The 23,896-nt window shown below is 38.2% G+C and overlaps 1 protein-coding gene and 2 pseudogenes across 1 annotated transcript; all 3 read left to right on the top strand.

Moving 5' to 3' along the window:
- Positions 1-900: 900 nt before the first annotated feature.
- On the top strand, positions 901-5,249 carry LOC124412756 (annotated as a pseudogene).
- A 1,446-nt stretch (positions 5,250-6,695) lies between these two features.
- Positions 6,696-11,098, top strand: LOC124412755 (annotated as a pseudogene).
- A 9,976-nt stretch (positions 11,099-21,074) lies between these two features.
- Positions 21,075-23,416, top strand: LOC124412106 (N-acetylglucosamine-6-phosphate deacetylase). The gene is made up of 7 exons (XM_046891729.1): positions 21,075-21,493; positions 21,576-21,850; positions 22,004-22,133; positions 22,304-22,392; positions 22,478-22,622; positions 22,689-22,865; positions 22,981-23,416. Exons 1-7 carry the CDS (start codon positions 21,280-21,282, stop codon positions 23,154-23,156), a joined length of 1,206 nt encoding a protein of 401 aa, XP_046747685.1. The 5' UTR covers positions 21,075-21,279; the 3' UTR covers positions 23,157-23,416.
- The last annotated feature ends 480 nt before the right edge of the window (positions 23,417-23,896 follow it).

Genomic DNA, 23,896 nt, shown 5'->3' with positions numbered 1-23,896 from the left:
GAAACACGTTCTCCATTCTTTTATTAATAGAATGCATATGTAGAATTAAAAAAAATCGGAGTATTTGATTAAAATTTTTACCGAAAATCGTACGGTTTGACGTGGAACGAGCGATACGAGAACCTATAATCTAAAAAATTACGCTTGGGTTCCAAGATATCATCATTGAGACAAAAGATAGAATTTGTGAGATGATCAGAAATTTTTTTTTCGAAGCCATTATAGTGTGTCCTTCGCAAATGCGAATTAAACTACACAAAAGATCATGAAATCTCTGGGGGACCAGCGATTCTCAAGGATAGCAAGTGCGTCGAACCTTTTCCTTGAATACTACAATTCCGATCGTTTGTAAAATCTTCATTCCACGTCCGATAAATTCCGGAAACTTCGTTTTGCTTCCGATACCTTCCGACGATTTAAACACATCACTTACAACCGTAGGTGTGTATTCTTAAAATTTCATATCTGGTGCCTACAATGAACATGTGTTTTGTTTGAATTGTGAGAAGATTCGGAAAGTATTAGGACCTGGTACGGTTAGTGTTAAACTAGATTCCAAAAGTCAACCTTTACAGAATGAAGGTTGGTTTACATTATTACCAATACGTATGGGTTATAAAGCAATAACTGAAAGGCACTGGTGCCGCACGCATGTATTATATATGTATACCCAATCGCATGATGGTCAGGGATATTTATGTGAAAATGTGTATACTATAATCAGTTATATAATCGAGGTTTGGCTGTTGGAGTCTGATTGGAATTCTTTAATGTCACTCATCAAACAGGTTTTTTGTTCTCCAACAACCAGGATGTGGGGATCCGAATGGAATCATATAAAAATGGATTAGCAACGTATCATTCAGTCGTACTAATTTTCGTAAACTGTATAATTGCAGAATGTTCTCCTTTCGCAACGGACACTTGGCAGTATTGCTCTGCGCTTTTACCCAAAGTTTGGTTTTGGCATCTTCGAAAGATGATGCAAAGAAAACGGGGGCATCGTCTACGAATATTGACCGGTATTCACCAGCGGGATGGAAGGAAGTGATCGAATCTTCTGTACAATCATCCAAATCTACCTGCGTGGCTGAAGTTCTTGCGGTAACAGAAGCCACTGAATCCGGTCAGGGATGGACCACGCAAAGTAAGAATGAATTACATATTATTTGTGAGAGACTTTCTCGGAGTTTATGGGGGATTCAAATAGGTGATTGGCGAGATGTTAACACTCGGGATCAAAGGAATAAATTCCAATTGAAAGAATCGATAAAACGTGTGACGTCTTTCAAGTGAACGTTGTTCCAACGTGAATCAGCGAAACTGGCCGCAGCGAAACGCTTACTCTGAAGGCCTGGGTGGAAGTAAACGTAAATTCTTTGGGTTATTAAGATGAGAATTTTTGCAGAAGACGGGCTAGCGTCAAACCGACTGAAGGTTACCGATTCGACTTAGCGAAATCTTAGCTTCCTTGAACCATCAAGAAGTTCGAGTGATGAAGTATTTGATTTCATGGGCATTGATGCCCATGTGCACCGTGATTGTCCTTTCTGTTAGAATTAGCAGCTACATTTTGTCTGACTTGACACGCGGTGGCTGACGAGAGGTTCTCACCGATCAGGATTTATTGCCATTGGAAAAAGTGAAGTATTCTCAGTCCCATTCATCTTTTTATCCATGTGTTCGAATATATCGAATGCAATACGAATGTGTTGGAAATATTTCGAAAATATCCAGTCACACAGGACATATCTTCTCAAATATTTCTGATCCATCTCTCGACTCAAGACCTACATATGCCAGTATTTCAATGATGTCACTAGGATCATACGCTGGATACTTATTGGTCTCTGCTGTTTTTCAAGTATTACAGATGTAGTTTTAGTACCGACAAATTTGAAATACTTTCATAGACTCATGAGTACACGGTTTGTCAACATTTTTAAAGCGAAAAAAAATTCTGTTCGGCATGCGTTAAATGCGTGAAGCTTGGTTACATTATCGGAATATTTTTGAAATATTACGAAGTACCTGGTGGCAATTTAGGCGGAACACGAGAAATGAACAGCGTGATAGTCATGGTTAGACCGTCGTTCGTTTATTGAACTTTTGTAGGACTCAAGTATAATAATTAAAAAATGCTGCGCTTTGCGATGGTGCCTCATCTTACGCACGTGTCAGTTTCATTAATGAAAAATATTCGTCGTTTCGAGTAACATTGCAGTGAACTGCTGGATCTCGAAACGTACGATAAGCGCGTCAAAGTCAATGAACAATGCAACGTTGGTGTTCGAGGAAAGCACTGTGTGGTATCGTTTATGTTGACTTTCCAGATATTTAAACGACATTCAGCGGAGTAAATTATACAATTTTCTCTTCAGTTGGCTGCCCGCTTTACTGTAACGAGACGCAAGCTGAGCGGATCATGAATGTCAGCCTCAGGAGCAGACCGATAGTAAGCGACCTTGGATCCAGAGCTGCAGGAGCGCCGTGCGCTCAAGTAGAAGCCGAAGATTTCACTGTGGGAGAAATCGTGACGATGTGAGTTTACACGAAGAATACGGTCGGAAGACAACCCCGTGTGCTCTAGAAAATAACCAATAAACGCATTCCAGAATCGTTATGCTGGCACTTACCGTATTTTCGATATTCTGCACTGTCTGCGATTTTGTGAGAAGACGCAGACCTGCAGAAGCGTCTACTGCGATAGAATTTTTTTCGAAATTTTCCTTGTATAAGCATACACTTGAAATGCTCCAAACAAGAGGGCTGCCTTCAATCCACGGCATAAAAGTTTTAAGCATGTGCTGGATTATAATCGGTCATCAGTTCATCATGTTACTTGCGGAACCGACGTTCAATCGGACGAACTTCTATAACGTAAGTTGAACTGTTAGTTTGCACTGTGATACGATCTTAGTTTCGATTACCCTTAGAAGCCTACATGGCCTTCGTTGAATCCGACTAATTACACCCTTCCGATTGCTGGGTCATGCGAGTGAGGTATAAGATTAAGGAAGTCTAGTGAATAATTTCTAGTTAATAACAATAAATCAACGAGTAACGAGCCATTCAGAGTTTGATTGCAATTAATCCACAGTGGTACGATTCATGGACGTATATTTACGCTAAGACGTCGGTATTTGCTATCGACACCTTTTTTGTAGTGAGCGGATTTTTATTGGCACGCTCGTTTTGCAAAGCAATGAAAGCGGGAATATCTATAAATTGGAGATTGGTATACCTTCATCGTTATCTTAGGTGAGTTTTCAAAATTTCATTGACCATTACACTTTTACCACAAATTCGGTTTAACTTCCCTAACGCGAAAACTTTGTTCAGTCTGCTGGTTTGAATGTAGCTGGGCACTATAGATCACGTATATCCTTCAATCGCCTGTCCGGTGTGTATGAATTTTTTCTTCACAGATTGACCCCATGTTTAGCAGTTGCCATCTTGTTTTTTTCGTTTCTTGGACATCGCATCGTAAAGGGTCCCCTCTGGAGCCCGTATATCACTGCAAACGCAGAACAATGCCGTGACAATTGGTGGATCAATTTGTTGTACATTCAGAATTTTGTTAAGAAAGAGGAAATGGTAAGTAAATTTTCGTGATCACCGGATCGCACACTCATTGCACCACAAGTTTTGAACAATTGATCAGTTTTTCGACGTAAAATATCAACTCTCAGAATGCTGTTGTGTGCTGTAATATTGATCTGATATTGTCACAAAGTAGGAAGTACAACAATACCCGCGACTAAAAAACGTCTAGAAGACGCTTTGAATAACGTATCTGATTATGATTCGGGCATCTTTTATTGTCAGACATTTTTTTGAGGGTCCGAAAAATTTTCCCATTAATCGGAGAGACCGCGGACTGAGAGAAATGCCACATTTTTTCAGCCACGGAAAGATTCTCTCTTCGCGGTAAAATCATTTCAGAAGTGTGCATTATATCTGTACGGGGACAAGGAGCAAAGTCTTTATAAAAAAGAATCAACGTACTTCCGATATTGTATAGTTTTCACGTATTGGAGTGTATTTTATTATTACATTACCGTGAAATCATGCATAAATTTCAGTGTCTTCTGCATACCTGGTACTTGGCTGCAGAAATGCAACTCTTTTGGATTTCATCGATTATTCTGTATTCAATCCATCGCTGGCCCAAATATGCTTTCCGATTATTTGGCTGCCTAATGGCCATCTCTGTTGTCATACCACCTCTTGTTGTAGCTACTGAAGGCTACTCCACTTCACTTGTGCGTTTTCGCTTCGAACAAGGGTAACACAATATGATAATATATTTATATAATGCTCATATGCTTGTTCATCAAGCGGCAGGATCATTTCGATAATTATTTTTGCTTCAGGAAAATTATATCGAAAGATGTATTCGGATTCCACATAACTACTTATAATCGAGGTTTTCCTTACTTCGTGGGAATCCTTTTGGGGTACGACGTGGTGAATAGAAAGCGGCACCTGACAAAAGTGATTCCAAGTAGTTCTTATCTATTCTGATTTAAATAGAACTTCATGACAGTTCGAGTCTGATTCGTTAAATACGTCGGCGTTTCAGGTGAACGCAGGGATCAGCTGGGCCGTAGCTTGTGTTCTTATGCTACTTTGTGTTGGGTCTACTCACTACGTTCACAACACTAAATACAACCTGGCATTGGAAACTGCATTTGCTCTGGCGTCGCGGCCGTTCTGGTCGATCGCCGTTGCTTGGATCATTTATGCGTCTACCGAGGGTTACGGAGGTTGGTAGATCCCATCAATTGATCGAAATAATATAAATGACGAAGCGTGAACGTGAATATACCCTAATTTCAGGGTCCGTAACCAGTTTCTTATCCTCGCCATTTTTTCAACCACTGGGTCGGATCTCGTATCAAATTTATCTGACACACCTTTTGGTTCTAATCATGAGGCCGATGGATGAGAAAACCCTCGCCTTTGTTGCAAACTCAACGATCGTGAGTTAGAGCAAAACTTGTTCAGTTATTCATTCATTCACCTCACACTAATAATAACAATACTATTTGCAGATCAGACACTATTTGACGAATCTGGTACTATCAATAGGGTTGGGGTTCATGTCATTCCTATTCGTCGAAACCCCATTTGTTGTGCTGGAAAATATCCTCAGCGGTCGCGTATCAGAATCGAACCGACCCTCACCGACAGAAGGTTCTGACAAGAAGACAAGGATTCGAAACAAAGCTGCGAAAGATAACTGATATTATCTTCTGTAATCTTCCGTTCAACCCGATGTTATACTGCTGCAAAATATTATCTACGTCGTTGCTACTGCTAGAAAGTTTCTATCGATTTTCGTTATTCTTCTCTTGTCCGTCGTTGTCGCCGAACGAAAAATAAAAACAGGAAAAAACTGCCACTTTTTCAACTGAGTTTGATTGTTATTTTTTGACGTACCGAGCAAAGTCAATGAGTGCCTATTTTGTAACAGGTAATACGCTAGTGACATAACGAACCGAGAACCTGTATGAACCAGAGATAATAAACATACATGTTTGCGAAAGCTGATTTTAAACTATCAAATAAATACTTATATACACCGTGTATATTTATCCGTTGCAATTTATAAATTACTCTTCAGAAATTTGTGGAGCGCTACGTATCAACAAATCGATGAAAATTACCAGAGGTGCTCAAATTTGTAATGTAACGAATAAATGAATAATAATGCAAAAACACTGGCAAAATAATCGCTGCTCAAAGGTGACTATAAAGAAACTTTCGCAAGAATAAATTGCGAGTGTTTTAGATATGCTTTTATCGCCTACGAAAGATTCAATTTATTTAGGAGAATGTAAACGATACACGCACGCGAGTATATTCGGTTGACATCATTTGACATTCATGCTTGCGTCGTTTCATCTTTGCGAACATATTCCTTCCGCGGGAAGTCTCGACTTTTGAATCTCACAGAATGGAATTATCCGTCATTTGAACATCTGAAAAGAATGGCTATTTATGTGGCATACCCGTAAGCCGCCTGTTTTTTTGGCAAGTATCTGTGGAGGAACTCAAATCTCTGGAGGACCAGCGATTCTCAAGGATAGCAAGTGCGTCGAACCTTTTCCTTGAATACTACAATTCCGATCGTTTGTAAAATCTTCATTCCACGTCCGATAAATTCCGGAAACTTCGTTTTGCTTCCGATACCTTCCGCCGATTTAAACACAACACTTACAACCGTAGGTGAGTATTCTTAAAATTTCATATCTGGTGCCTACAATGAACATGTGTTTTGTTTGAATTGTGAGAAGATTCGGAAAGTATTAGGACCTGGTACGGTTAGTGTTAAACTGGATTCCAAAAGTCAACCTTTACAGAATGAAGGTTCGTTCACATTATTACCAATACGTATGGGTTATGAAGCAATAACTGAAGAGCACTGGTGCCATACAAATGTATTATATACCTATACCTAATTGCATGATGGTAATTCATATTTATGTGAAAATGAGTACACTATGATCAGAGTTGTATAATCGAATTTTGGCTGTTGGACCTTGATTGGAACTCTTTAATGTCTCTCATCAAACAGGTTTTTTGTTCTCCAACAACCAGGATGTGGGGATCCGAATGGAATCATATAAATATGGATTAGCAACGTATCATTCAGTCGTACTAATTTTCGTCAACTGTATAATTGCAGAATGTTCTCCTTTCGCAACGGACACTTGGCAGTATTGCTCTGCGCTTTTACCCAAAGTTTGGTTTTGGCATCTTCGAAAGATGATGCAAAGAAAACGGGGGCATCGTCTACGAATATTGACCGGTATTCACCAGCGGGATGGAAGGAAGTGATCGAATCTTCTGTACAATCATCCAAATCTACCTGCGTGGCTGAAGTTCTTGCGGTAACAGAAGCCACTGAATCCGGCCAGGGATGGACCACGCAAAGTAAGAATGAATTACATTATTTGTGAGAGACTTTCTCGGAGTTTATGGGGAATTCAAATAGGTGATTAGCGAGAAGTTAACACGCGGGATCGAAAGAATAAATTCCAATTGAAAGAATCGATAAAACGTGTGACGTCTTTCAAGTGAACGTTGTTCCAACGTAAATCAGCGAAACTGGCCGCAGCGAAACGCTTACTCTGAAGGCCTGGGTGGAAGTAAACGTAAATTCTTTGGGTTATTGAGATGAGAATTTTTGCAGAAGACGGGCTAGCGTCAAACCGACTGAAGGTTACCGATTCGTCTTAGCGAAATCTTAGCTTCCTTGAACCATCAAGAATTTCGAGTGATGAAGTATTTGGTACCCATGTGCACCGTGATTGTCTTTTCTGTTAGAATTAGCAGCTACATTTTGTCTGACTTGACACGCGGTGGCTGACGAGAGGTTCTCACCGATCAGGATTTATTGCCATTGGAAAAAGTGAAGTATTCTCAGTCCCATTCATCTTTTTATCCATGTGTTCGAATATATCGAATGCAATACGAATGTGTTGGAAATATTTCGAAAATATCCAGTCACACAGGTCATATCTTCTGAAATATTTCTGATCATCTCTTGACTCAAGACCTACATATGCCAGTATTTCAAAGACGTCACTAGGATCATACGCTGGATACTGATTGGTCTCTGCTGTTTTTGAAGTATTACAGATGTAGTTTGAGTACCGACGAATTCGAAATACTTTCACGGACTCTTGAGTACACGGTTTGTCAACATTTTTAAAGCGAAAAAAATTGTGTTAAGCATGCGTTCAATGCGTGAAGCTTAGTTACATTATCGAAATATTTTTGAAATATTACGAAGTACCTGGTGGCAATTTAGGCAGAACACGAGAAATGAACAGCGTGATAGTCATGGTTAGACCGTCGTTCGTTTATTGAACTTTTGTAGGACTCAAGTATAATAATTAAAAAATGCTGCGCTTTGCGATGGTGCCTTATCTTACGCACGTGTCAATTTCATCAATGAAAAATATTCGTCGTTTCGATTAACATTGCGGTTAACTGCTGGATCTCGAAACGTACGATAAGCGTGTCAAAGTCAATGAACAATGCAACGTTGGTGTTCGAGGAAAGCACTGTGTGGTGTCGTTTATGTTGACTTTGCAGATATTTAAACGACATTCAGCGGAGTAAATTATACAATTTTCTCTTCAGTTGGCTGCCCGCTTTACTGTAACGAGACGCAAGCTGAGCGGATCATGAATGTCAGCCTCAGGAGCAGACCGATAGTAAGCGACCTTGGATCCAGAGCTACAGGAGCGCCGTGCGCTCAAGTAGAAGCCGAAGATTTCACTGTGGGAGAAATCGTGACGATGTGAGTTTACACGAAGAATACGGTCGGAAGACAACCCCGTGTGCTCTAGAAAATAACCAATAAACGCATTCCAGAATCGTCATGCTGGCACTTATCGTATTTTCGATATTCTGCACTGTCTGCGATTTTGTGACAAGGCGCAGACCTGCAGAAGCGTCTACTGCAATGGAATTTTTTTCGAAATTTCCCTTGTATAAGCATACACTTGAAATGCTCCAAACAAGAGGGCTGCCTTCAATTCAAGGCATAAAAGTTTTAAGCATGTGCTGGATTATAATCGGTCATCAGTTCTGCATGTTACTTGCGGAACCGACGTTCATTCGGACGAGCTTCTATAACGTAAGTTGAACTGTTAGTTTGCACTGTGATACGATCTTAGTTTCGATTACCCTTAGAAGCCTACATGGCCTTCGTTGAAACCGACTAATTACACCCTTCCGATTGCTGGGTCATGCGAGTGAGGTATAAGATTGAGGAAGTCTAGTGAATAATTTCTAGTTAATAACAATAAATCAACGAGTAACGAGTCCTTCAGAGTTTGATTGCAATTAATCCACAGTGGTACGATACATGGACGTATATTCACGCTAAGACGTCGGTATTTGCTATCGACACCTTTTTTGTAGTAAGCGGATTTTTATTGGCACGCTCGTTTTGCAAAGCAACGAAAGCGGGAATATCTATAAATTGGAGATTGTTATACCTTCATCGTTATCTTAGGTGAGTTTTAAAAATTTCATTGACCATTACAGTTTTACCACAACTTCCCTAACGCGAAAACTTTGTTCAGTCTGCTGGTTTGAATGTAGCTGGGCACTATAGATCACGTATATCCTTCAATCGCCTGTCCGGTGTGTATGAATTTTTTCTTCACAGATTGACCCCATGTTTAGCAGTTGCCATCTTGTTTTGTTCGTTTCTTGGACATCGCTTCGTGAACAGTCCCCTCTGGGGTCCTTATGTCACTGCAAACGCAGAGCAATGCCGTGACAATTGGTGGATCAATTTGTTGTACATTCAGAATTTTGTTAAGAAAGAGGAAATGGTAAGTAAATTTTCGTGATCACCGGATCGCACACTCATTGCACTACAAGTTCACAACAATTGATCAGTTTTCGACGTAAAATATCAACTCTCAGAATGCTGATGTGTGCTGTAATATTGATCTGATATTGTCACAAAGTAGGAAGTACAACAATACCCGCGACTAAAAAACTTCTAGAAGACGCACGCTTCGAATAATGTATCTGGTTATGATTCGGGCATCTTTTATTGTCAGACATTTTTTTGAGGGTCCGCAAAATTTTCCCATTAATCGGAGAGACCGCGGACTGAGAGAAATGCCACGCGAATTGACAAAGTGTTTGTTATTACAACGACACCGAAATTTGACCCGCTGTGGCCATGCATTTTTTCCTTATCCTAACACATTTTTTCGGCCACGGGAAGATTTTCTCGTCGCGGTAAAATCATTTCAGAGGTGTGCATTATATCTGTACGGGGACAAGGAGCAAAGTCTTTATAAAAAAGAATCAACGTACTCCCGATGTTGTATGGTTTTCACGTATTGGAGTGTATTTTATTATTGCATTACCGTGAAATCATGCAAAATTTCAGTGTCTTTTACATACCTGGTACTTGGCTGCAGAAATGCAACTCTTTTGGATTTCATCGATTATTCTGTATTCAATCCATCGCTGGCCCAAATATGCTTTCCGATTATTTGGCTGCCTAATGGCCATCTCTGTTGTCATACCACCTCTTGTTGTAGCTACTAAAGGCTACTCCACTTCATTTGTGAATTTTCGCGTCGAACAAGGGTAAGACAATATTATAATATATTTATATAATGCTCATATGCTTGTTTATCAAGCGGCAGGATCATTTTGATAATTATTTTTACTTCAGGAAAATTATGTCGAAAGATCTATTCAACTTCCACATAACTACTTATAATCGAGGTTTTCCTTACTTCGTGGGAATCCTTTTGGGGTACGACGTGGTGAATAGAAAGCGGCACCTGACAAAAGTGATTCCAAGTAGTTCTTATCTATTCTGATTTAAATAGAACTTCATGACAGTTCGAGTCTGATTCGTTAAATACGTCGGCGTTTCAGGTGAACGCAGGGATCAGCTGGGCCGTAGCTTGTGTTCTTATGCTACTTTGTGTTGGGTCTACTCACTACGTTCACAAAACTAAATACAACCTGGCATTGGAAACTGCATTTGCTCTGGCGTCGCGGCCGTTCTGGTCGATCGCCGTTGCTTGGATCATTTATGCGTCTACCGAGGGTTACGGAGGTTGGTAGATCCCATCAATTGATCGAAATAATATAAATGACGAAGCGTGAACGTGAATATACCTTAATTTCAGGGTCCGTAACCAGTTTCTTATCCTCGCCATTTTTTCAACCACTGGGTCGGATCTCGTATCAAATTTATCTGGCACACCTTTTGGTTCTAATCATGAGGCCGATGGATGAGAAAACCCTCGCCTTTGTTGCAAACTCAACGATCGTGAGTTAGAGCAAAACTTGTTCAGTTATTCATTCATTCACCTCACACTAATAATAACAATACTATTTGCAGATCAGACACTATTTGACGAATCTGGTACTATCAATAGGGTTGGGGTTCATGTTATTCCTATTCGTCGAAACCCCATTTGTTGTGCTGGAAAATATCCTCAGCGGTCGCGTATCAGAATCGAACCGAGCCTCACCGACAGAAGGGTTTGACAAGAAGACAAGGATTCGAAACAAAGCTGCGAAAGATAACTGATATTATACAGTCTTTCGTTTAACCCGTTGTTACATTGCTGTAAAATATTATCTACGTCGTTGCTACTGTTAGAAAATTTCAATCGATTCTCGTTATTCTCCTCTTGTCCAGTGTTGTCTACGAACGAAAAATAGAAACAGGAAAAAACTGCCACTTTTTCAACTGGGTTTGATTGTTATTTCTTGACATACCGAGCAAAGTCAATGAGTGCCTATTTTGTAACAGGTGATGGGCTAGAGACATAACGAACCGGAGAACCTGTGTGAACCAGAGATAATTAACATACATGTTTGCGAAAGCTGAATTTCAACTATCAAGTTTATACTTGTATACACCGTGTATATATATCCGTTGCAATTTTTAAATTACTCTTCAGAAATTTGGAACGCGCTCAGTATCAATAAATCGATGAAAATTACCAGAGGTGCTCAAATTTGTAATGCAACGAATAAATGAATAATAATGCAAAAACACTGACATTTCATTGGGAAAATAACAATTTAAAGGAAAATAACGATCTTCTCAGCGTGACGTAACTTTTTGCCTTAAAGTTCGTCCTAAGCAGAAACCTGCGGAAGCCCTTTTCTCTTGCAAACTTACTTCTCAATGTAATGCATATTATGAAATTCGTCTGAAATGGGCTGTAAGACCTCGAAACAGCAAACAACTTTAAACGGTCTGAGGAGTTGAATAAAAGATCAGCCTGTTTTAACCGAAAAGCTGAATGCTTCTCTGCGTAATGCACAATCATACAGTTCTAGTTTTCGTTACATCTTGAACATATTATTAAGACAAATGGAAAATTGGATTGATTTGTATACGGTAGAACGTCGATCATCCGAACGTCGGTCAACCGAAGGACCGCTTAACCGAATTGACTGCGATCCTGCGTCCCGCTCTTCCCCGCGACAATTTTTTAAGCATATTTCAATCCAAGGCCGTCTACTTTCTAGGATAAGTTGCAATAAACGTGATTTAAATTATTATAAATATGGTTGTTATTGGTAAGTTGGTAAATAAAAGTGTATAGTTTGATTATCCGATGAACCCGGTTTTCCGAACACTTTTGCCCCCAAATTAGTTCGGATAATCGAGGTTCTGCTGTAATTGATAATATATAATATTGAATCAATAATCAGAAGAAAATGTGGTTCAATCAATGCGTCGACAATGTGCGGAAGGTAACGTGAACTGTTCTCGACATTTTTCATCGCATTTTCGAAAAGTTGTATCGCTGCAAGGTAATGTTGACATTATTTTGATATTTCTTCAAGTACTTTCGACCGCTTTCGAAAATTCGGAAAAAAAATTTGAAAGTACGTTCAGCCTTTTACATATCTTCAGCGTGCTTTTCACAAAGAGAAGAGTCTTACAGAATTTTTCGGATATTTATAAATCTTGAGACACGGAATACTTTCAATCCATAATTTTAAAAGCACTCGTCAAAACGAGAAAAATCCTTTTCCGGGATATCTTTCCAACGATTGGAAATATAAATAAGGTAGGTTGAAATTTTTACAAAATAATCGCTGCTCAAAGGTGACTTTAAAGAAACTTTCGCAAAAATAAATTGCGAGTGTTTCAGATATGCTTCTATCGCCTACGAAAGATTCAATTTATTCAGGAGAAGGTCAACGATACATGCACGTAGGTACACTACCGTCCAAAAGTATGGAACCACTCGCTCCGATGTCGAGCCACACAAAAAGTTCCATCCTTCTCTGAAAAATGACGATATCCCAATTTTCCAAGCGGCGTTTTAAAAAGGACATATAAATCTTCATTTACCTTTTTTGAAAAAATTTTTACGATTTTTTTGAGCACGGTACGCACTTTCAAAGTTGGTCGTTTTTTTGGCTTTTTTTGGGGGTTGCAATTTTAGCGCACGACTTGTAGGAAATTTTTTTCACTTTTTTTTCCAGCGAAAACTTAAGGCAGACAGTAAAAGCTTCAATTTGCTTTTTTAAAAAGTTTCATATGATTTTTCATCGCATAACTGTTGAACTTTTTGCAAAAAATGACTATATTTATAAAATGTTGCCTAATTCTGAAACTGTTGAGTTTTCGTAAAAGCACCAAGAGGGTAAAAAGATGCATACAATCGTCGTGGATGCACCTAATTTTTTTCAGAGTTAATAGAAGAAAAAAAAAATCGATCTTGATAAGCGTGGAGCTGTAATTGCTTAGCAGAGTCACATGGATAAATTGATCGAACGGATGCCACGACTGGTTCAAGCTGTGATCCGAGCGAGGGGCGGTTTTTTCGACGAAAAAACCGTGTAGAACAGGTAAGAGAACGGATTTTTGAAAATATAAAAAAATTTCGTCGCCTCTTGAAAACAATTTTTTTTTTCTTCTATTAATTCTGAAAAAAATTAGGTGCATCCACAACGATTGTATGCATCTTTTTGCCCTCTTGGTGATTTTACGAAAACTCAAAAGTTTCAGAATTAAGCAACATTTTATAAATATAGTCATTCTTTGCAAAAAGTTCAACAGTTATGCGATGAAAAATCATATGAAACTTTTTAAAAAAGAAAATTGAAGCTTCTACTGTCCGTCTTAAGTTTTCGCTGGAAAAAAAGTGAAAAAAATTTCCTACAAGTCGTACGCTAAAATTGCAACCCCGAAAAAAAGCCCAAAAAACGACAAACTTTCAAAGTTCGTACAGGGCTCAAAAAAAATCGTAAAAATTTTTTCAAAAAAGGTAAATGAAGATTTATATGTCCTTTTTAAAACGCCGCTTGGAAAATTGGGATATCGTCATTTTTCAGAGAAGGATGGAACTTTTTGTGTGGCTCGACATCGGAGCGAGTGTTTCCATACTTTTGGACGGTAGTGTATATTCGATCGACGTCATTTGACATTCATGCTTGCGTCGTTTCATCTCTGCGTACGTATTCCTTCCGCGGAATGTCTCGACTTTTGAATCGCACAGTGACGACGGTATGTTACAAACGTTTCGCACGCGACAGTCGTCGGTTATGAAGAACTTCGTTTACCGGTGTGGCTAGTAACTTGGTTGATAACACATGAAACTGCTAATACCCTTAAAGTCCGAAGCCGCCCAGACCCGTCGAACTGTTACGAAAAGTCACTCAGGGGCTGTGATTCTTTTCAAGTCAACGATGCAACCCTACTCCGTTAACTGAGGATTCGGCATTTGTCCTGAGAAGTGAGAATCCACCGATTTAAAATTTAACCGCCAAAGGCAATGTCAGACTTGAAATGGAATTATCCGCCATTTGAACATCTGAAAAAAAAAGAACTTAGATTACGATTTTTCGTAGACATCAGTTATCAGCTAATAACAAAGAGCGTGATTGTGAAGTGAGAAGCGAGACGATCTAGTCTGTACTGTGGTTTGTGTTTAATTTCAATGGAAGGAAGTATATGTTTGTACTTTTGAACAAATGTTTTACAAGTTACTCATGACAATGAAAATCGCTTGATATCCCATGATAAAAAAAAGAGTATCAGTCAAAATTTTGCACTAATTTTTGCTTCGTTTTTTACGTGGTATCTTCAATAAGCCTGTTCCACGAAAAAAAAATACAAGATCGATTTTAACTGTATTCTTCATAGACTGAAGGATACTTGTTTTCATTCGATGATTGTACATCACGGAAGAAGGATGATTGTTTATTGTATATGAAGGATTACTGTTCTTATTGAGACGATCGGAGGTTTGTTGCGATCGTTATCGCGGCGGAGACATTTTTTGAATTTAAACTTATATTTAGGTTTTCATCTCACAAGGTATGAGAACCATAGACTAATCGCGAATGGAGAAGAACTTGGCAGACACAGAAAACTGGTAAACAAAAACACCGATTGCTGTAAAACATTAGCATTTTTCTCCGTGTAATAAGATACAAAAGCGTCGCAAAGCAGAAAAAGAACAAGAATTTGGGGAACAATAATTACCACAAAATGAAATGTTTGCAGAATATTGCAGTTAAATTCGAAGCAAACGACCTGTAGAAGGGTATCGACAAAGGATCGCCTGCAAGTCACGTTGGGACAAAACTCAATCAAAGTACTCACACACCCTAAATGTTTGAAGCTGAATAAGTTACGCCACAATTTGTGATAATGATGATTGTAAATTCAACTACGGTACAGAATAAAATTTGTTGCATTTTACACTGTGAAAAAAACTGTACCAATCTCAACTAAATGTTTCACAGTAATAATATTTTCTACTTCAAAATCCAGTCACTAACGTCAAACAGTAGAATTTCTGACTCAAATTTCAGCTGAATGACGACCAGAAAATATATTTTTTCTATTAGTTTGAGCCAGCAACATTAAATTTTCACCTCTACAGGTCCTGAAACAGATATAAGTATAATTAATAACATAATTACCAATTAATTTCAGACACAACTATGAAAAAAATGTTACAAACCATGAAATTCATGATTTTCAAAGTTTCAAGCAGATTGTCTTGATTGCTATAGAAAATGTGCATGTGAAATGTAGATATTTTTCCAACACACTATCGTTTGCAAAATACTATCGGGGCAAATAGTTATTCAAAGCCTTGTCTTTCAGTAAAACCAAGAAAACTGACCTAAACCAGACCTAAACCAGACCTAAACCTAAATAATGAAATATTGCCTTACATTAGAGCCAACAAAAGTAACAATAAGTTACCCTGATACAGCTGATAATATAACAAGTAAAATGATGGAACAGATAAAAAAGTAATGAGCTTAGATTAGAAGAAAAATTAATTAACCAAAGAAAAGGGAGAAACTGATTAGCTGAAACAGACAAAAGATTTGATTAGCTGAAACAGACAAAAGATTTGATGAGCTGAAACAGACAAAAGGTTTCATTAACTGAAACAGACAAAAGTGCGATAAGTACAATGGCAAAAGTGGATACACTGACAATAACTATGTGGACCTGAATATGACATTCGTGGCAACAGTCTTCAACCCGATTATTTCTATTGATAACAACAGCTATATACACTTGTATATTTAAAATCAATTTCCAACCAAGAAATGTTGAATTTCATATTCTGTTCGACTAAAAACTCTAAGAGGGTAGCAACAATTTTGCTCACATAAAATTCCCTGACTGTTCTCATCGAAAAATTGAGAATTCCCTTGGGTTTTTCTCAACTATTCCCGTGTTTCCCAGTCTGCGCCACCTTGTCTGTATTTTTCAGAATTAGTTTAATTGTAAAAAAAAATTGGCCCGTTGCCCTGAAACCGAAAAAATACGATCAGGAAAACAAATAAATTTGTCCACTCAAGATATATTTCAAAAATACTTACACCAACATTCTTCACTGTCACTAAACACTCCCGAGATTTTTGTTCCCACGCGTCGAGCGCCGGCTTGCAAGTACCGCGCTTTCTCTCAGAACCGAAAAGCCTCAAGTGAACGCGCAAAAGGCGCCGCCAAACTTACAAACTGGATTATTCGTTACAAAATTGACCGAACAGCTGAACGCTCAGTACATTAAGAGTGCTTTACTGTTTTGTATACCACTTACGAAATCGTCGCGCAAAAGGCGCGTCTGACTTCCATGATCAATCTACACGCGAAAAGGCGTGACTGATTAAAAAATCTTCAACACCTAGGAAATGCGAAAAATTCTCTAGAAACACAATCCGCATCTGCGTCTTTTTGAATCTGACACATTGTGATGCGGATTGTTGTTCTCAGAGGCGAATTAAGTGCGGGAGGGAGGTTGGGGTAAAAAAATTCATGCATTAGTGTGTGGCGTGACGGTCGGCGGTCCTCTTCGACGCGACGTCTTCGAGCTCAGCATCTCCTCCCATCTAGCGTACCACGGAACGCGATAGATGATCCAAAGATACATTTTGCCCATTCAAACGATCACATAGATGAATTGAATGAAATAATGATTAATAATGACTTAATAATTCAATTGAATAACAACCAAATAATGTGTCCGATGATGAAACAAAAATGAGAAATTGAACCCCGTTAAAATTGAAAGCTTACCAATGCTCAAGTTCATTTTACGACTTTAGATGTTCTCAGACAAGAATCACCGTGATCGTTTGACGCTGTGGAATACAAAAGTTAGTAACATCGCGGCAGATCGCGACCTTCCTACCCTCGCATGTTTCCCAACGGAACTACCCAACGGAAATATTGAAACGAGAGATTCACACACACATGCATAAACCCCGCGACGGATCCCAAAACGTCCACGTACCTACCCGGATACCTATATTCGATCTATACGATTCTCCATTCTTTCCAACACACATCATTCCTTCTCAATCGCGCCGTGGTCACTGTGACTTACTTTTTTGTTCATTACCTGTAAGGAGCAAAATGTTTTTGTACCTTAGTCCGCCAGCTGCAACTCGTGATATTATTGTACGTATGATTTTAGGGATTACTGGCGGATTATCGGTACACCAACATTTTGTAAAATAAATTAGGAACATCCTGTATTCTATTCAGCATTTATCTGAGCGAGCTAAGCCTGCAGTTCATCGATACTTGCTGGCTGTTGAAAACTAGAAAATGATTCAAGATATAACATGCAATTTGACTACGTTACGTTATGCCAGACTTTGAAATCAAATAATCATATGTAAATCAAATGGGATATGATTAAACAATCATTGGAATGTGTTGAAACCTCAGGTGAACCCACCGCTTAAACGACATCATACGTAAATTCAAATATCGATTATTCTATCAGTATCTAAACACAATTCGGTCTCGCGAATGTCGAGTAAGCGATGGTTACCTGTCGCGATGCTCATTCCACGTTTGGCAACGTGCAAAATTTCTACCTTTAGATAAGCTGCAGTAAACAAGATTGCAAAAAAAAAAACAACTGGAATGGAATTTGAGCACCGTTGCGATCGCGAATGAGCCTATCTATGTAGCTAAGAAATCGAATATTTGTGGAACAATTGTTACCGCCACGCCACGTGACAGGGGAAACCCAGGGAAATACCCGTAACCTAAACACATGCAAGCTCACCAACGTTGCCGAGCATGATGGAGAAGTCACTCGGATGTCTCTGCTTTACTCTGGAAAAAACAAAAAAAGTAACGCAAATTAATTTGGCAAACTGGATTTTCAGTTCCATATTCATTCACCGCATGATGGATGAGGACAAAAATTTGGCTTCAAATTCTTACTATGAATTATCAAACAATTGTATTGAAGAAGTATTCTTACCTCCTTCGGGTTGCTCCACACTTTACATGTAGTAGGTCCCGTAGTATCCAACGTTGCATGGTGAGGCGACGCAGCTTTTACACTGCAATAAAAATATAACAGAATATTACTCACACAATATACTTGGATCAAATTTTATGTCACTACAGACCGTCAGTGTCAAAACTATTATCCCACGATATTGCAGTGGTTTCTGATACATTAAATGAACCGCAGAAATTAATAATATAACACAAATAAAATAAGCGCAAGTGTCAAATCAATTCATAAAATCAGTGAGTAGCTAAGATCATTTACGATCAAAAGTAACATTGAAATTAAAATTCATATCTATTACATACCTTCAACAATTATTCACTGTAACGGTGATTGTAGTTTTCGCTATGTTTTCAGGGATCGATTGATCGGTTTACTTCATTTCAGATCATTGTTAAATGTGGTCAATCGTGCTGCAGTTTAGTCTGTCCCTGTAATCAGATAAGAAATAATATTTCACCGGCGTTTTATTTTCCAAATCAATACACGCACGATTGAAAATTTACAATCTATTTTATAAAATTAATCAAAAACCGAGTAGCAATAAATTTCAACCAAAATATAAATTTCACAAAAGAATAAAAGTAGCTTGATAGTATAATCAAGAATGTTTTCAAATGTATACATACCTGTTTTCCATTATTTCACAAAGTTGTCACCGTATCAGCTTCTGTATTTTGTTTTCCAACTCATCGTTACGGTCACTTAATTCAAATACTCACTAACCTCAACTAATCTTGGTGCAGTTTAACTGCAATCAAATAAAAGGCCACAAAATGTTGTTAATATTCCATGTTCAACATTCGCATATACTGAGTGTTTAAATAAATGCAATTATGCATTATGCAAGGCCTTGGAAAATGTGATCGATTACATAATCAAGTAAACACTATCTTGGATTCTTTCATACCTGTTGCTTTTCTGCAATAATTTCATCGGTTGCACTACCAAATGATGTCTTCCATGATTCATTGACAGAGTCTTTCAATCCGTATAATAACTAAGGCCAATCAACGGTGTTGCAATTTGTTTCTGTAATCAGATAAGACAAAATAATATTTTGTTGGTGAAATGTAACCTAAAAATCGATTCAAACAGCATTAAAAATTCACCACAGTTATCGAAAATCATAATACGTATGAGGAATAAACAACCATCAACGACTTACATTCACAAAACATTTTTAAATAACTGTATAGCAACACCGTTTGATGCATCAATTTTTGTTACATGGTGATAAAGAATTGCAGAATAAAGGATCACAGTACCAACCCCCACGAAGAAATTTGGAAAAACGTGAAATCGTTTATTTGTAATTCGTAGAAATACTCGCGATGATAAACACGAACCATTTGAGGTTGTCTTTTGTTTCGAACGGTACGCATTGTAGCAATACAACCGCAACCAAATGTAAATAACAATACATTCCTGTCAACTATAGCGGTCCGATGAAATTTTTTTATACACAAGGAATGACCTCAAAATGAACCACGCGATTATAAGTACAATAAAACTGCGTTTCAAGAACGTGTCTCCACGTGAAAGGTGCGACCCGCGAATCGAAATATTCGACACAAATTCGATTGAGGTTCACGTCTTGCAAGGTCCGTTTTAATAAAACGTAAGAAAGAAAACCGCAACGAAAGATTACCGGGCCATTTTTTTGTCACAAAACGTTTATCGTGGCCAAAATCAGCCTGAGAGTAATCTCAATCTGTCAATAACCATACCTAAGCAACTGTAGAAGGCCTTAATCCAAGATTTTCACGCTTCACTTCTTGTTCTGTATTTGTCTGCCAATCGACTAAACAAACTTACTAACAATACAACTAGGCATTTGCCAAAAATAAGGGAAAAAACAACGACAACACGATGCTCGACACAGAAACACAAGAATTGAGATTGCTAATCCTGAAGTCGCACGAAACAATGAAAACTCAAGATACGAAACTCACCTCCAATATTTCAGCCGGTTCTCACTTCACAACTGTTTTTATTCCTTGAGACACACGTCACTACGATTCTGCGATTAATTAACGTATGAAAGTTTTGCGGCAAGCACTTGGGTATCAAATTACGCGTTCCGACCTGTCGACGGATGTGGTTCTTGTCCGGCGGTTCGAACGCAAATGCCGCCGCTCAGCTCTGACGAGGAGCTGCGCGCGGGTAATGCGTAGAACACGTTCCGCTGGTAGTTCCGTCAAATACAGAATTGCCGTAGCTTGTTAGTTCAGGCGTAGGTTCGAAATATATAACCACCACAGACATAAGAAATATATATTTCTTACGTCCGTGATAACCATCTTCGGCCAAACAAGGCACGTTATGTTACATGCGATGGGTACATTGCACAAAATAATATTCCATACGTTTATGGTGCGTTCTGAAATTAGCTCCCAGTGCTGTCAACAATCTTTGATCTCTTTTGCGCTGCGGAGTTTGAGACTAGCTCTGTCTCTGTCCTAGGGAGTTTCGGCACTGTGGAAATTCGGAATACACTCTTCATTTAATATTTCGTTGTATACCATAACTGAAAGGGGAACGATGCAGAACATTTCATTTTCAAATCTATTCGGCTGATGACTAATGATAAAATGTCTGTAGCTGTGCGATTTTAGTTATAATCAACAAGTCTGGATCAACTTAATTCCGGATCAGTGATCATTGTATGTACAAAATTTCCCAAAACTGCATATGTACAATGGTACCAACCAACGAAAGAATGCCATTGCTGATCGTCATCTGTCACCGGCTAGATATCAGTGGTTCGGATTTTTTCAGGTTCGTTGAACTTCCAGATTTGTTTATACGTATCACGGGGTTACATATGTCAGTCAAGTCAACGGTTGCGTTTCCAATGCAGATGCAGTAAGGACAAAGAGATAACAGTAATTGATGGGCGTTGATAAAGCTACATACTGGTAACCCGGTTTCATTCTTGATAGTTTTTGAAATGGCTAATGCATCAAACAAGAAGTTACTGAAACAGTTTTACAACTGCGATATCCTACGTGATGGGCAAATCGTAAGGGAGGATTTGTGGGTTAGGAATGGAAAGTTCGTTAACCCTGAAAAAATTTTTTACGATGAGAAAATAATGCCAGATGTAAGGATCGACTGTGGCAACGCTTTGATATCACCGGGATATATTGACCTTCAAATAAATGGTCAGTAGCAAACACCTTATTTCTGTACTTGCTGACATAAATAAAATTCGGATGTAAACAACGGTATTTTCGTTTTCACCAGGTGGATTCGGCGTTGATTTTTCACATGATGTAACTACTGTAGAAACTGGCATAAATAAAGTAGCCAAAGCCCTACTGGCCTACGGTGTTACCTCTTTTTGCCCTACGCTGGTAACTTCTCCTGATGTAACTTATTGGAAAGTTTTACCAAAAATTAAAAAAAGAAACGGTGGTTCCGACGGGGCAACAATATTGGGTGTCCATGTAGAAGGACCTTTCATAAATCCTGTAAAGAAAGGGGCACATGAAGAAAATTTTATAAAACAATTCAACAAGGTTATTCAGTGAAATTTTACCTTTTCACATCTAATTTCATCCAAAGCAAAGACTTGTCCTTTGTTTTCTATCTGCTGAAAGTAATTTGTGTCAGGAAATTTTACGTTTTATACAATAGATTTTAGAATCTTACACTGAAATTCTCATTTCCAGGGTCTTCAATCTTTGCTAGACACCTATGGAAGTTTGGATAATATTTGCTACATTACATTGGCACCTGAACTGCCAAACTCGTCAATTGTCATCAAAGATCTGTGTCAGAGAAATATCAAAGTCTCTGTTGGTAAGATAATCACTTATGTTATTTGAATCTAATGTCAAATTTTGTAAAGAATATAATTTACCTGATATCAAGTATTTTTTTTTTTTTTTCTGTGCGCATTCAGAATTCTCCGTATGTACAATATTGACTATAGCGAATGCTTTTTTTCCTAATAATTTCTTTTATTTTAGGACATTCCATAGCAAATTTAAGCGAAGGTGAACAAGCTATCAAGGATGGTGCTAGTTTTATAACTCATTTATTCAATGCAATGTTGCCGGTGAGTTGCTTCAATATTTTTCCAGAAGTGAATACCGTCACGTCGCATAATTGTTTTATCTAATGACCACGTGATTTACTTTCAGTTTCATCATAGAGATCCAGGTTTAGTAGGTCTCCTCACGTCAATACGAATACCACAAGAAAAAATCGTGCACTATGGGATCATAGCTGATGGAGTGCATACGCATCCAGCAGCCTTGCGTATTGCTCATCGGACACATCCAGAGGGTAAGTATTACTTTGAAGCCAATTGATGTCAATGTTCAAAAATAGCAATACCTTGATTAATTCCAGGCTTAGTCCTTGTTACCGATGCTATATCAGCGATGGGTCTTGAAGAAGGGGTCCATCAGCTTGGACAACTTACTATTCAAGTTCGTGGGGGACGCGCCTATATAGCAGGAACGGATACTTTGTGTGGAAGTATTGCGGAAATGTCAAAATGCGTACGATTCTTCAAGGAAGCTGCAGGTACCTTGACAATAATAAAATAATTTTTTCATATACAGCAATCAGTAATTGTTCATTGTAATATTTGTGAATTTCGAGATAAATTATAACCACTGCACTGTTGTTTCACTTTAAGATTGTTCTACGGTTGAGGCTCTGGAGGCTGCCACGTTGCATCCAGCCAGAGCGCTTGGTATAGAATCTACTAAAGGTGTTTTGAACTTTGGTGCTGATGCAGATTTTATAATGCTGAGTTCAGAACTGGATGTAATATCAACCTGGATAGCTGGTGAACGAGTGTATTCTGTGTAATATTGTGAATAAATGAGAGACTGATCGAATAAGTCAATATGTAAGTAAGGGAACAGTTAAAAAAAAAAAAACGAAATAGACCGGTCAGTGTCACAGCAAATTTTACCCTATTCCATTGTTTAATGATAATTCTTCAAAATATAATGGCTGTGAATTCTACATCACTCTTTTAGCTTAAAGTGCCGAGGGAAATTTATTTTCATACATGAAGAATTGATACTGTTATGATGTTTAAGCAGGAGTGATATATCCTAATCAAACAAGTGGAATTTAGTCTGTAGTTCAATCTGGGATTCTCGTGTCACTGACATACGTGCTTTGAGTAGATCAGGTTTCTAAGCTACTCGAATCAAAATCCAAATAAAGTAATTGGTTTCTGCGTTCTTAATGCAGCTATAAACACAATTACTCACAATTCTTTGATAATTATATTAGACTTGACAAGTCAAAACAATGATACATCGCATTTGAATACACGATGATAAACCTGTTGAAGCAATTTATAAATTGCCTAATTGTTAATAGGGTGCTCAAATGGGTTATTGTTATTGGGGAATAACATGAATTTTTTATAATGTATAATCGTTTTATATGGAATTGAATTATATCAATTTAAATAAATGTTAATTCTTTGTAGTACGGATGACTTTTTACCTTTGCAAAAAATCATAAATCCAATTTGTGTAGGCCCACAAATACTCCCAAATCGTTTTGGGGATAATACATAACGTAAAAAAGAA

This window comes from Diprion similis, chromosome 11 (assembly GCF_021155765.1).
Source record: "Diprion similis isolate iyDipSimi1 chromosome 11, iyDipSimi1.1, whole genome shotgun sequence".
Classification (NCBI taxonomy): Eukaryota; Metazoa; Arthropoda; class Insecta; order Hymenoptera; family Diprionidae; genus Diprion; species Diprion similis.
The sequence above is the reverse complement of the archived record's forward strand: the minus strand, read 5'-3'. Positions and strand labels throughout refer to the sequence as shown.